The sequence below is a fragment of the Atractosteus spatula genome, chromosome 6 (assembly GCF_055471065.1).
Source record: "Atractosteus spatula isolate fAtrSpa1 chromosome 6, fAtrSpa1.hap1, whole genome shotgun sequence".
NCBI classification, from domain to species: domain Eukaryota; kingdom Metazoa; phylum Chordata; class Actinopteri; order Semionotiformes; family Lepisosteidae; genus Atractosteus; species Atractosteus spatula.
Genome location: NC_142711.1, coordinates 63391322 through 63403346, shown reverse-complemented (window position 1 = coordinate 63403346; position 12025 = coordinate 63391322). Strand labels below are relative to the sequence as shown.

Below are 12025 nucleotides of genomic sequence, written 5' to 3'. Positions count from 1 at the left end.
AGCTTTATTAACCAGAACAGGCAGCTTTATTAACCAGAACAGGCACTGTGAATTTCGGGGTTCCCCCAGGTCTCCCTCGGAGGAAGACCCGGCCTGTCACCCCAGCCCTGCCCACGGCGCGGCGGACGAACCCCAGCCGGGGGCAGGAGGCGGGTTCGGCGGGGGAGGAGGGGAAGGCTGACACTCCGGCGCAGCCTACCAACTCTCGCGTTGCCGTTCATTGATCGGCGCTATCCAGGAAGACGGGGGCAGAAAATTGTTATTGGAGGTGCTGGAAGATGGCGGCGGGCAGCGTCAACCCGTTTAATCTCAGCGACTCCGAGGAGGAGAGCGAGCGGCGGCCGGACGGGGCCGACGCCGGCCGCAGCCCCAGCCCCAGCGGCGGCGGGCCGGGCCGGCGCTCCGGCCCCCTCTCCCCGCAGGCGGACGCCGAGCCGGCGGGGCTGCTGCTGCTGCCGTGCGGCAGCAGGACGAGCCCCAGCGGGGAAGGCGCTTCGGCCCCCGCCATCGCCGCCGAGGTGCGGGTGCCCGCGGACGTGATGGCCGCCCAGCTGCTGCGGGACCAGTACATCCTCACGGCGCTGGAGTTTCACACCGAGCTGCTGGAGGCCGGCAGGGAGCTGCCCCGTCTCCGGGATTATTTCTCCAACCCGGGCAATTTCGAGCGACACAGCGGGACGCCGCCCGCCTGCAAAGAGCAGGGGCTCGGGCAAGGAGGGCAGCTCAGTAAGTACCCCGCCGGCTGCTCGGCATCTGTGCGCGGTGCAGCCCGCAGGCAGGCGGCGGTGCGCCCGGCACACGGGCAGGTCCACCACCTTCTCGCCAAGCCCTTCCCCGTCTCCGACTGGGTGTGCGTCGGGCACGGGGAATGCAAGCTCGGGAGGCGTCAAGCGTCGTTGCATCCGTTTGGGATGCGGGAATAAAAGCCGTCACCCCCCCCCCCCCCCAGTCGTGGGGGTCTGCAGGGGAGACGGGGTGCAGGTGGTCCCCGCCCGGTGCGGTACCCTGTCCTCCCCTCCTTGCGAACGCGGGCGTCGCTGCTTTCCTTAGACCTCTGACCATGCAGAATACGACATTACTTTCAAAGCACCCTCCAAAGAGCGAGGCGGGAGGTGGGAGGTTTTGGGCGGCGGGGTCGTTATTTAAAAACACCCGGGGAGTGAGGGGAGTTGATCGGTGCTTGTCGAGCTCTGCCGGCGCTGGTGCGTCGTTGGTTACGCGTCAGGCGCAGCAGGTGCCCGGCGTGTAGGTGGGGAGCAAGAGATGCTGCTGCTTGGGTTGCATCACAGCTGGCAGCCTGGAAACACCGGCGTTTCTGGCCTTGTTTCAGAAATGAACACAAAAAAAAAACTTCCGGCTGGATAGGCTCGGCTGGCCGGGCGCCTTCGAGGTGCTTAGCGCTAATCCCGAGAAATTGTTAGGATTCATAACTTTCTCCCTTTCCCAACTCGAATATTTGCAAGTTAAAGGAAGTAGGATTTGTTTGTGTGTGTGTGTACGGGGGGGGGTTAGATGAAAATTTTTCTCTAGGATACGTCCGCGGTGCTTTTAGGATAAATTGATCGAAGAAGCTATCTTTTCGTGCACCGTGCAGTGCAGGTTAATTAGTCTTTTACGTTATTAAAAAAAAAAATATTAGGTTTTTAATGCTTAGCAGACGCACTTACGGACCATTTACGCCTGCGCACGGTCAGAGCAATGCTCAGGTGAATACAATAGTAACACAAATATTTTAAAAATGTCATTTCAACTACCAGGCAGGAGCAGCAAGGGAGTGCACGGAGGGGCAGGGATCTGGGAGTGAGGCCTGGCGCAGCTGAGAGGGGGGGGACTATCGGGTCAGGCAGGGACAGAGGGTGGAGGATGGTGAGGTACGGGGGCAGGGTGGTCTGTACCGACAGAGGTGGGCTGCGGAGTGATGGAGCAGAGCCCTGGAGAGAGCGCCCTCTGTCGCGATTCCGAACAGCAGAGCGTCTCTGTGTTGCGCCTGTCCTCGGAGCTCTGCTGACTGCACCGTGGCTCCTTAAAGTTACCGTGACATTGAAGGGTCAACAGAAGTGCTGCCATTATACAAATATTAGGATTTCTGGGAGACTGCGCGAGTGCGTATCTGCATGGGGTCTGAGTAGTTTTCACCCTGTCTGCTATTCCTGCCCTGGCAATTCAGTGCGTTCGCAGTCGTGACTTGATGCTGTATGAAGTTTCGGGTCTCATGATGAACCAGACCTACATCTTGTGATGGACACAAACACGTTTTTAAATATACAAGCGGGTCATCGAGGAACAGTGCATTAGTGCAGCAACAGTCGCATGTAGGAAATGAAGTTAAGATCCTTAACCCTTTGCAGATACAATAAAACATAGTGGAACCCACATTCCCATTTAACAGTACTGAAGTGTAACGCTTAAGAGTGTGTGAAACGGGTTTATTTAATATCTGGATAAAGGCACAGGGCTAGACATTTGTTAACTTTTGGAATTTTAGGGGGGAATCTTTGCATTTTCTACTCTGGGGAATGTGTAAAACCGTGGGCGTTTGAAGAAAAGATCGTTTCATGCCCTGCAGGAGAAGGCGAATGGTATGGCACAAGGCTCATTCGTGTGTTTCAGGTATAAGCAGCGACCTGACTCTTCTGCCTCACCAGCGTCTCAGACAGTGCGGCATCTGTGAAACTCGGTCACCACTATTGTGTTGGAAACGTTTGGAAAAAGTAGAATGAAGACACACAAACAACCCAGTCTGCAATGCAGCCCGTATGTGTTTGAAAATGCTGCCATGATTATATTTGTGTCTGTCACGTGAAGAGGGAATCCCTCTGCCATCGGCGGAGACTGTCGGACCTCAGGTTCCTTCAACGGGCAAATAACCAGTGCAGTAGGGAGCACGTTAATATGATGGATAAGCTCATCGACGTGTGTAAAAAAACAATGAAAGATGATCACTATGTGTTAAGACCTTCCTAGGCCATTCTCAAGACAGTGTACAGTGTGATGCACTTCATTGATTGCTTTAATAAGGCCGATTTGCTCTGTCTGAAATATAAGCCTGTTTAGAGTTATTCCCAAAGTGAGACGTACTGTAAATCGGAAGAAATGAATAGTACGCGTGCTGTAAGACCCTGGGTTATGTGTGAGTGTCCCGAAAGCTGCGCCAGTTGTTGTGAGATTGAGCTGAGCCCCCCTGACCGCAGCATATCGGCTCCTGGGGTGCGGCAGAGCTGGAGGACAGCACCCAGGCAGGACTGGCCTTGAGCAGGGGGCAGCAGAGCCACCCAGAGGTGGGTCAGGGCAGGTGGGGCTGAGGACAGCGCTGACTTCCATGTTCCCCTTCGTTGGCGGGCATTTACAGTATGACACTCGAGTGGGTAACTGTGTCAGCATGCGTAGACTGCAAAGGAAAGGTAAAGGTTTAATTCCACACTCAACAGAAGAAAAACAACGTTTCGGCTGTGGAAGAATAAATCTTTACAACAAGTGTTCACACCTGAAGAAGGCTCCACAGCCGAAACGTTATTACTTTATTCTCTTTTCACCTTGGAATAAACCTTTACTTGTTCATTTACAGTATTTTAAGATTATTGCCAGCGCTGTATTATCCAGTAGACACGCTAGGCTCTGTGTGTAGGGCCTTGTGAAAATTAAAAGAAAGATATTTTATTTTATTTGTAAGATAAAAAATGTCAAAAAGATCTCATCCTGAATAAATATGCATATAGGGCAAGGGTTGGCTATCCAAAAAATATTCAAGATAATTTTGATCACCCATCTGCCCATAGTAATCGCTACACTTAGAGAGCTGCACCACCACAGGGCCCAGGAGACAGAGGTGGCCAGGGCCTGCGTGGAGTCTAATCTGGCCCCGATTTCTATGCTCTCACTTCTGGGTGGAAACGTCAAAACGGCTCACCGTTGCCCACCGGGTAGAAAAGAGCTTCTCGGTTTCATTTATGAAAACCACTCCGCTAGGAGAGTCGTGTTCAGCTGTGTGTGATCGGAGGGGCAGTATGTCCTGTTTTAGCATCGTCCTGGATCCCCTTTTCTCTCTCTGAGACTCGCTCTAAATTTACAGAACCTGTGGTTCTATGTTTCTGGGGGTTCCCAACGGAAAGATGACATTTTACAAATGAGATGCTATGTTTCAGTAAAACACCATGTTCTTCTGATACTGCATCATGAACTAGTACCCTCACAATGTGCCTCCTGTGTGCTCCGTTTTGGAGCAGTAGTGATTAAGGTTAAGGCAATGCTCGACCATGTTGACGAAATATGGGATTAAGAAATACACACTGTAATTGAGCCCTGCTACCAAAAAATCCTTGAATGGGAGCCTTTGGCAGTGCTGGGTTTACACATGCAGGTGGTTTTCTGTGTTTGTGTACCTGGCTGTTAAAAGTTTGAACCCACACAGCACACCCTTAAGACTTTGCCCGTAAACTAATGAGTGAGCTGGAGGCGGACGGGAGGAGCCTTCCTTGTGAGCAAGTCGTGTCATTGGTAGCAGTTAAGAGGCTGAACTCGCAGGCCGTGCAGTTTTGCAGCTGTGCACACTGCTGTTGCCTGAGGTCTGCTGTGACGTCGCAGTTCTGCCTGCAGTGCCGGACTCCTGGCCACTCGGAGGAGGGAAGCACTGCAGGAGCTGCTGAATGGAAATAAAATACAGCAGGTGAACCCCTCCCCACCCTCCGAGGCCGAGCGCTGTGACAAAAGTGAGACGTCAGAGCGCACGGGGCGGCTGGGACCCATGTCTGGGCTGAACATTGTGCTTAACCCGATTAGAATCCTCAGAGTGGCTTTGTGGAGGGCAGTGCTAGTACTGCACGTTGATGTTGATAAAAGAAGTTCATCTTCACGAGCAATAATAACGGTGTACATATCTGGATACATAACGTCAGGCAGAGCCAGCGGGAGCCGCTGAGGTCAAGAGTGGAAGTTGCTCTGTGTCTGTTACTTGAACACATCCCGTCCCTTTGCAGCTGCAAGAAAAGCCGCAACGGCCCGTGTGCCTTTTTTAAGTATTAAACATCGCTCGATGTAGAGGGTTTATGTTTCTTTGAAATGGACGGCACCACTTTGATGACTTCCAGTTAGATATTGTAATAGCTTAGTGTTGCCGCTGTCTTCAGTTTTCGCTTTTTTTCCGAAATGAAGCCTACTGCCTCTCTGGCTTTTTACAAATGCTTCTTAAAACATTCAAATGTCCTTTTCTCTCCTTCATTTGAAGATTTGAAATAGCAGATTTCATTTAGCATCAATCACAGGGACAAAGGAAGGGGCACGTACGAGTCCCTTTCGTGCTGCAGACTCATGACACCTGCCGCTGGCGAAAAAGTGTTTTTTTTTACATGCTGCACCCTAAGGATGGCCCAAGGCACGTAGGCTACGGGGCCTGGAAAGGAGTGGTTGCAGTCTGGAGAGGTGGTGGTGCGCTGCAGGGAGCTGCTGTGCAGTCAGGGCCTTCAGTGGAGCTGGGCTTTAGAGGGGCGGAGAGGAAGTGCCCGCGTGTGGGCAGGCCTGATGGGGCGAGAGCTTCGCGTGGCGCTGCTGGCGGACCGGCCGGCGCTGCTCCGGCTGGACTCGCCGGTACCCTCCCGTGCAGCAGCTGGATCATGGCTGCCTGGCGTGCAGAGCGCCGGGCTTTGGGTCAGCTTCTTGGTCATTTTTTCTGCGGGATTCCCTGCTGACTGGCGGAGAGACCTGTGGAGCCGAGTGCCCTTCCGCACGGTCCAGCGCGGGCGGGGTGTAGGGAGCCCCGAAACGCCACGGGCGGGAAGTGTGAAATCGTGGAGTGTTCCACGTGTGAACGTTTGAAAAGCGGCAGCAAAAGGGCCCGGTTCGCCAGTAGTGTCGGTGATGGCGAGAGAAGAAGCAGGTATTTGACGAGCTGTGTGCTGACGGAGGCAGTCAAGTGAGGCCGTCTTGCGTTTGGATCATTTTATAGATCCGGTAGAAAATAAACGTGCGGTTGGTTGATATTTGCTTTCTAGACATGCTTGATGTTACATGTGCATGCATGTGTGTGTACAGCACCCTTCAGTAAATTTACTGGAAGCTTGTCACTGATATACTGTAGTGGGGGGACAGACCTGGTCACAGAGACCAGCAGTCCAGGAGAACTTAACGACTCTGAGCTCCCTGGGCTGCTGTGTCTTCTGGTGTCGTTTCTAGCCAAGTTCTGGATCCCAGGCTAATTGGTTACAGTTGGCTTTTTGAGGCGTGTCTTCATAATTGCATTCAGCTCTTGAGAAAGTGATTGATCAGGATTGATCACTGCTCCCCTGGTTCAAACATGTTGTCTGAAAAGGAGCAGCTGGGCCTCTACCAGAGAAGGGAATAATGTTGAGAAATGAAAGCTCACTGTGGAAATGTGTGATCCATCATCATCGCAGTTAGCAGCTGTGTCTGTTCATCTCAAGTTGATCACCTATTACGAGCTGGGAGAGATTGTTTAAAGCTCCTTCTTGTGCTTAACCAGCAAGCAGATCCAAATAAGAGCTCTTGTGATCATCAGCTGGAATTAAAAGCTCAATAATCAATTGATTCAGTAATCAATTTAATTTGTAACGACCTGGAATGGTGCGAGTTTTGATCAGTTTAGGACAATTGATTGATCAATTTAAGTCAGGAATGGCTAAGCTTGATCGTAAAGAGCTACAGTGAGCCTTGAGTCCAGACAAGTATTCCATTAGGTCTGCCCAGGGCGTGACGCGTTTAATCAGCGAATTAAACGCATCTTGTGAAAGAGGCTTAGGCGTTGTATCTTGACTTCATTTTCAACTTAAACCGTCTTGTGCTGTAGCCACTGCAGCCTGAAACCCTGACATGAATCAGATACGTGACGGTTCTGCGCCGCTGTTTGGACTCTCTGCCTTGCTGGTCTTGGCCTGTTTTCCGCAGACCCAGCTCCCTGGTGTCTCTGCACCATCTGCTGATTGCTGAAGCAGAACACGTCATTCTCTGGGCAACATGAGTTTACCAAACTCGGAGTACCCGGGCCTTCTGTTAAATCACTGCTGAGCGATTGATCTCCAGGACATCTCAGGACATCTCAGTCAACGAACCTACATGCGCATAATTTGCATAAAATGCATACATACATAAGATGTATATTACATTATTTGTGTAATTTTATTGATCTAAAATTTGAGACTCATTCTCATTTTATTTGTGCATCTGTGCATCTTTAAAAGTAACATTTGCAGCTCTTGCCTGAGTGAAATCTGTACTCGGCAACAAAGTCAAAGCGGAACATTTGCCTGCTATGAAAATCTTGTTTTGCATGACTGTCTTGTTCAGTGCTGAAGTGCTTGACAGCTGCTGTACACGTGTGCCTGTCACACGATGAATGGATCTTGTGATCTTTCTGGGCTAAATGAAAGATATTGGAGTCCCCCAAAGAAAGCTGGCAGTTTCCATATTCTTTTGCGACTGCAGCTCTGACAGCATCAGTGCCCTGATCTGGAACAAGGAGTGGAACATGATTCCTGGCCTCTCCTCGTTGGCAGATCTGCTTCTGGAGAGTTGCAATCCTTTGTGCACTGCAAGTTCCTTTGAGCTCAGCTTTTCTTCCCACTTGATGATTCCTGTAAAATATTCAGCACCTCCGGATTTTTTCCCCTTCTGTTCCATTTGAAGTGACAAGGCTGGAGAGACTCTTCTGAAATGAGCCCCAGCTGTAACTCGCTGCTCCCTTTGATACTCGAAGTACATTCCTCTCATCCGTCTCCTCACAGCGAAGGCAGCTTTTAGTTCAGTCTTCCTGTTTTTTTTTAACTCCTTTCTTGGATTGTTGTGTTTTTGACAAACTGTAAAATGGGGATTTTTTTTTACTTTAAAACAAACGTTCAGGCTCTCTGAATATTCGGCACGCAGAGAAGGTTTGTTAGGAGGCAGAAACCATGTGTGTTAAGCAGCCTGTTCCCTTTCTTGAGCTCATGGCTCAGAGCGCATGACTGGCCGGAGGGCCTCACTGACTAGTGCTGGCCTTGCCTTCAGTGGTGAGGATAGGCCCGCCTGGCCCACCAGGGCAATAGTGTTAGGATTGGACACAGTCTTGCCGCTCCACAAATGACCAGCCTGAATTCTTTCTTAACATTGATCTGATTTCTGTCGTCTGGGGCTGGTTTCAGCACCGGACTAGTTTGAACTACTGGTTGCTACATGCTGGGCCTTGGGAAACGGCCAAGCTGAAATAAACACATTGCATACGCTGAGGCTAGAATCATGCGCACTGAGCTCTTAACGCATCGTGGCTTTCTGCACACAGTGGTCCGTGCTGATCGAATCCAATGTTGAGTAGTTACACCAGCACTTGCACTGTCATTGTGGCTGTACGGCAGCTTCAGAGGTGGATAAGAATAGAATTCAGTAGCTTGACTGATATCGGGTGTTTTTAAGTGTATGTTGCGCTGTGTCTGTGTGTGTGTGTGTGTGTGTGTCTTTGTATCTAAGAAGACGGGAAGAGAAATCAGCTCCTTCCCTGCGGAGCGACAGGGAGATGCGTCAGCCTCCTGGAGAAATGACGGATGTCATCATCGCGCTCTGGGATTTCTGCTCCCGGAGAGGAGGATGAATACTGTGTGTGCCTGTGTCCCAGATTGGTGTGAGGAAGTGCTGGATAAAAGCTCTAGTTCTCATTTTCTCTGGATATCAAAAGACACTCTTAGTTTATGGCAAAAAGACACACCATGGCGTGAAGCAAGCCTGAGGTCCTGGCAAATGAGCAAATAGTCTGTGTTTACAGCGCCGATAAAAGTGTTTCTAATAAAGAGGTTAGAACAGAAGGCAGTAGTAAATGTAACATTTTGGTTACACAGCAGGGTAAGAGTTTTTTTTTAAATGCATGCGGCCCTTTCGTGAAGACCTCTTCAACGTATGGCTTCACTCGTACGAGGCAAAGACGCGACCTTGATTCTTTCCTTTCAAACCTTGAGGTTTACACGTCACTGGCGTCTGAGCTTTCCGACAAATCAGCCGGCGACTGCATATTATTTTGGCTGAGCAGGAGTTAAAACGCATTCCGCTGCTGTTCAAGAACACTTTCTCTTTTAGAAATGTGCCAATGAAACGTTCTGTAACGGGTTTCTTCCGCCTCTTTTTAACATGCACGTGCAGAAGGAGGGCAGGTGCCCGGCTATGCAGTGAAAGACGTGACGCTGACATAGTTGAAGTGCAGTGCGAGGATTACAGGGATGTATTTTGGTACCCATGTAGATTGTGCGGCACTTTACAGGGTAAAAACAAAAATGCGCCAAATATTTAATAACATTAAACAGGAATCGAGAAACAATGAAGGAGATAAAAAATGTGGGATAAGGAGTAAAGGCAGACACTGTTTACAAGCCTGACTAAACAGACATCCGAGGTCTAGATTCCAGATCTGGAAGAGTGTGTGTTTCTCGGAGAGGCAGGGAGCAGAGTTCCAGAGTTGTAGTCATACCTAGGGATACGGTATGATGCTGAACTGATGAGGGGCAGGGTTAAAATCAGGATGATGTTATCTCATTTTCTCAAGAGTTTCCTGTCAGACTCTGGCAGGCGTTTGTATCCTTCTGTGCGTCGCCCGATGATGAGCTTTTCCGTCCCTCCGGACGCTGCTTGCTCTGGTGAGGTCAGAGGAATTTAAGTACAGGAGTCTTGAGAGAGGGTGTTTGCTCAGCATTGCTCGGTCTTCTCTGTGATGGGGTTTACAGGTCCATAAGGTGTCCTGGGAGAGAGAGGCCTTCTGCAGTTCTGTCCCTTGTGCGTGGCAGTGACCTCTCCTGCACGGTGCGATTATGTCCCGTGTGATTTGCTGTCCTCTGCAAGCTTGGGACTGTTGCGCAGTGTCCGTATTACAGGCCATCACGTCCAGCTGTGTGAAGCTCAACAGCCACAGGTGTTAACCTGAGGGGGAGAGTTTCCAGTGGGGCACAGGGCTCCATGAGACCCAGAAGAGGCGCTGAGCCTATTGTTTCCCCTGGGGCCGATTTTGTTTGTCGGGACTCAGTCAGAATGAAAACGCATTGGGGAAACTCGGGTTACTGCCTGCAGTGAGTGTTTTCCGACTGAGTTGGTTACTGAGCTGCAAAAGGCTACGTCTGGACTGCCGACAATAAGTAAACAACATTTATTGTTTTAGTTATCCTTTATGATCGGGCGCCTTAGCCATGTCTCGCCTTGCGCAGTTGACCGCTCCGTCTCTCAAACAGAAGCAGTGCCGCGGCTCTCCGCCCTCGACTCTGGGGCTGTGACTGAGGACAGGAGCGCCCCGTGGATTAACGGGGACGAGTTTTGATAAACTGTAACCCGCGTGATGTGTATGTAACTCGATGATGTGATCGAGATGCTTTTAGCCTTCCCGCAGGCTTTAAAAGCTTGCGATGAGCTCGTGTTACCGGGTCAATACCTTGCCCACAAGATGGATCATTTAATTTTGCACCGTTCACTATCTGTGGACGGGCCTGCTTCTAGCCTTGGGAAAAGGCTCCCTCTCTGCAGTTCAATCCAACAGATTTAACGGTTTCAATTAAGAGCGTTGAGCAGACTAACCAAGAAAATGGGAAAGGATGGCAGGAGGCTGTGAAGAACGTAGGATTTTACACCCGTTGGCGCTGTTCCCTCAAGCTGTGTCTGTGTAAGGAGGGGTCAATAACTGATTAGTTAGTGAAAGTATACAAACGTAAATGGAACAGGACCCCAGTATGACCCATAGAGCTGCCCTCTTACATTTTCTGGCACGTTTCTTCTTTGTGGTTTCAGTGCTGGAAACCAGGAAAGAGGGGTGAAGTGGGGACCCCCCGACTGGGAAGCAGGAGGGGCCGGGGTTGTGAAGGAGGAGACATTGTATTGGAGTGTCATGTATTGTCACACAGCTTTGTGAAGTGCCTTGGGGCAACCTTGTTGTGAAAGGCGCGATATAAAAATGAATTGAATCGAGGAGAGCCTCAGTCCCTGTCCTCTTTGTGTTCCAGACCGGGCGGGAAGCATCAGCACGCTGGACTCCCTGGACTTCGCCCGGTACTCGGACGACGGGAACCGGGAGGCCGACGAGCGGGTGGCAGGTAAGCAGTGTGGCTGGGAGGAGCCGGAGACGCGAGGCGCGTCGGAGGAGAGTGCAGCACGCCGGGGTGAGAGACGCCAAGAGCAAGTGTTAGAAATGGAGGGGGGGGGGGGAGAGCAGCCAGTGTGCAGTGCGGGGGCCGTTAAATTCCTTTCGCATTTCAGATCACTTCTTAATGGTGACGTTGGCTCCAATTAAAAAAAATAGCTGTTTGACATTTTAATCTAAATAAGCAGTTTTATCTCCTTTCCTGTGTCTCCCAGTTCTCCAGCTAGTTAAGCTCATTCCTCTACGAGTCTCTTTTTTTTTTTAAAGGTTCCCCAGCCCTTGTCATGAAGGAAGGCAGGAATTTACTTACTTCATACCAGTCTTTAGAGTTTGAAATACTCGTCTGTTGAACAACGAAGGAAACGTTTGGTCAAGCAGAGCCACTGTGTATTTACAGTGCATTACTTGATGTCCTTGACTGGATGTGCTGTTTGGAAATAGAAAGAACATCTTTTCCTGGAAGTCATGGGGCTAAGAGTTTCGTGCAGTCTGGTGCTTTGTCCATTTTAAAAGGGCTGACAATTGACAACATTCTGGTTTATGGCTGCCTCCTGTGGAAGTTGGCTTTTAGTCTCTGGTGCTTATTAGTGTAATTAAGGCCATACGGTGTAGGAGTTAGTTCTGTTTTAGTCCACTGTCACTTCTTATTTAGACTGTAGGGCCCTTAGTGTATCCTTGCAGTGACAGGTGTTCGGTCAGGCAAAGCAAGAGTAGATGCTCCGGACCCTTACCGATCCAAACCCAGCAGCACAGGGCTCAGTGCAGGGTCCACATTCACTTTGTCTGCCCTGTCTGCAAAGATCGCCCGAGATCACAGGGCTAATCGCACACTGTGGACAAGGGGCTAATGATGATGATAATAATAACACAATTATTAATTAATAACAATTACAATTAATTATTATTTTTCTGGACACTCCACTTAAAGCACTTTAAAGG

The 12025-nt window shown here is 50.2% G+C and overlaps 1 protein-coding gene across 5 annotated transcripts in view; it reads left to right on the top strand.

The window, feature by feature from the left end:
- Window positions 1–243: 243 nt before the first annotated feature.
- The window catches only part of relch (RAB11 binding and LisH domain, coiled-coil and HEAT repeat containing), a 48791-nt gene continuing 37009 nt past the window's right edge, over window positions 244–12025 (top strand). For 4 of the 5 annotated variants that reach the window (XM_088918873.1, XM_088918875.1, XM_088918872.1 and 1 more), the window contains exons 1-2: window positions 251–726; window positions 10950–11039. In XM_088918873.1, the coding sequence (XP_088774999.1) occupies window positions 279–726; window positions 10950–11039 (538 nt within the window). In that variant the 5' untranslated portion in view covers window positions 251–278. Of the gene's footprint in view, window positions 727–10949; window positions 11040–12025 lie in introns of all 5 variants that reach the window. The other variant, XM_088918874.1, reaches the window with a different exon arrangement.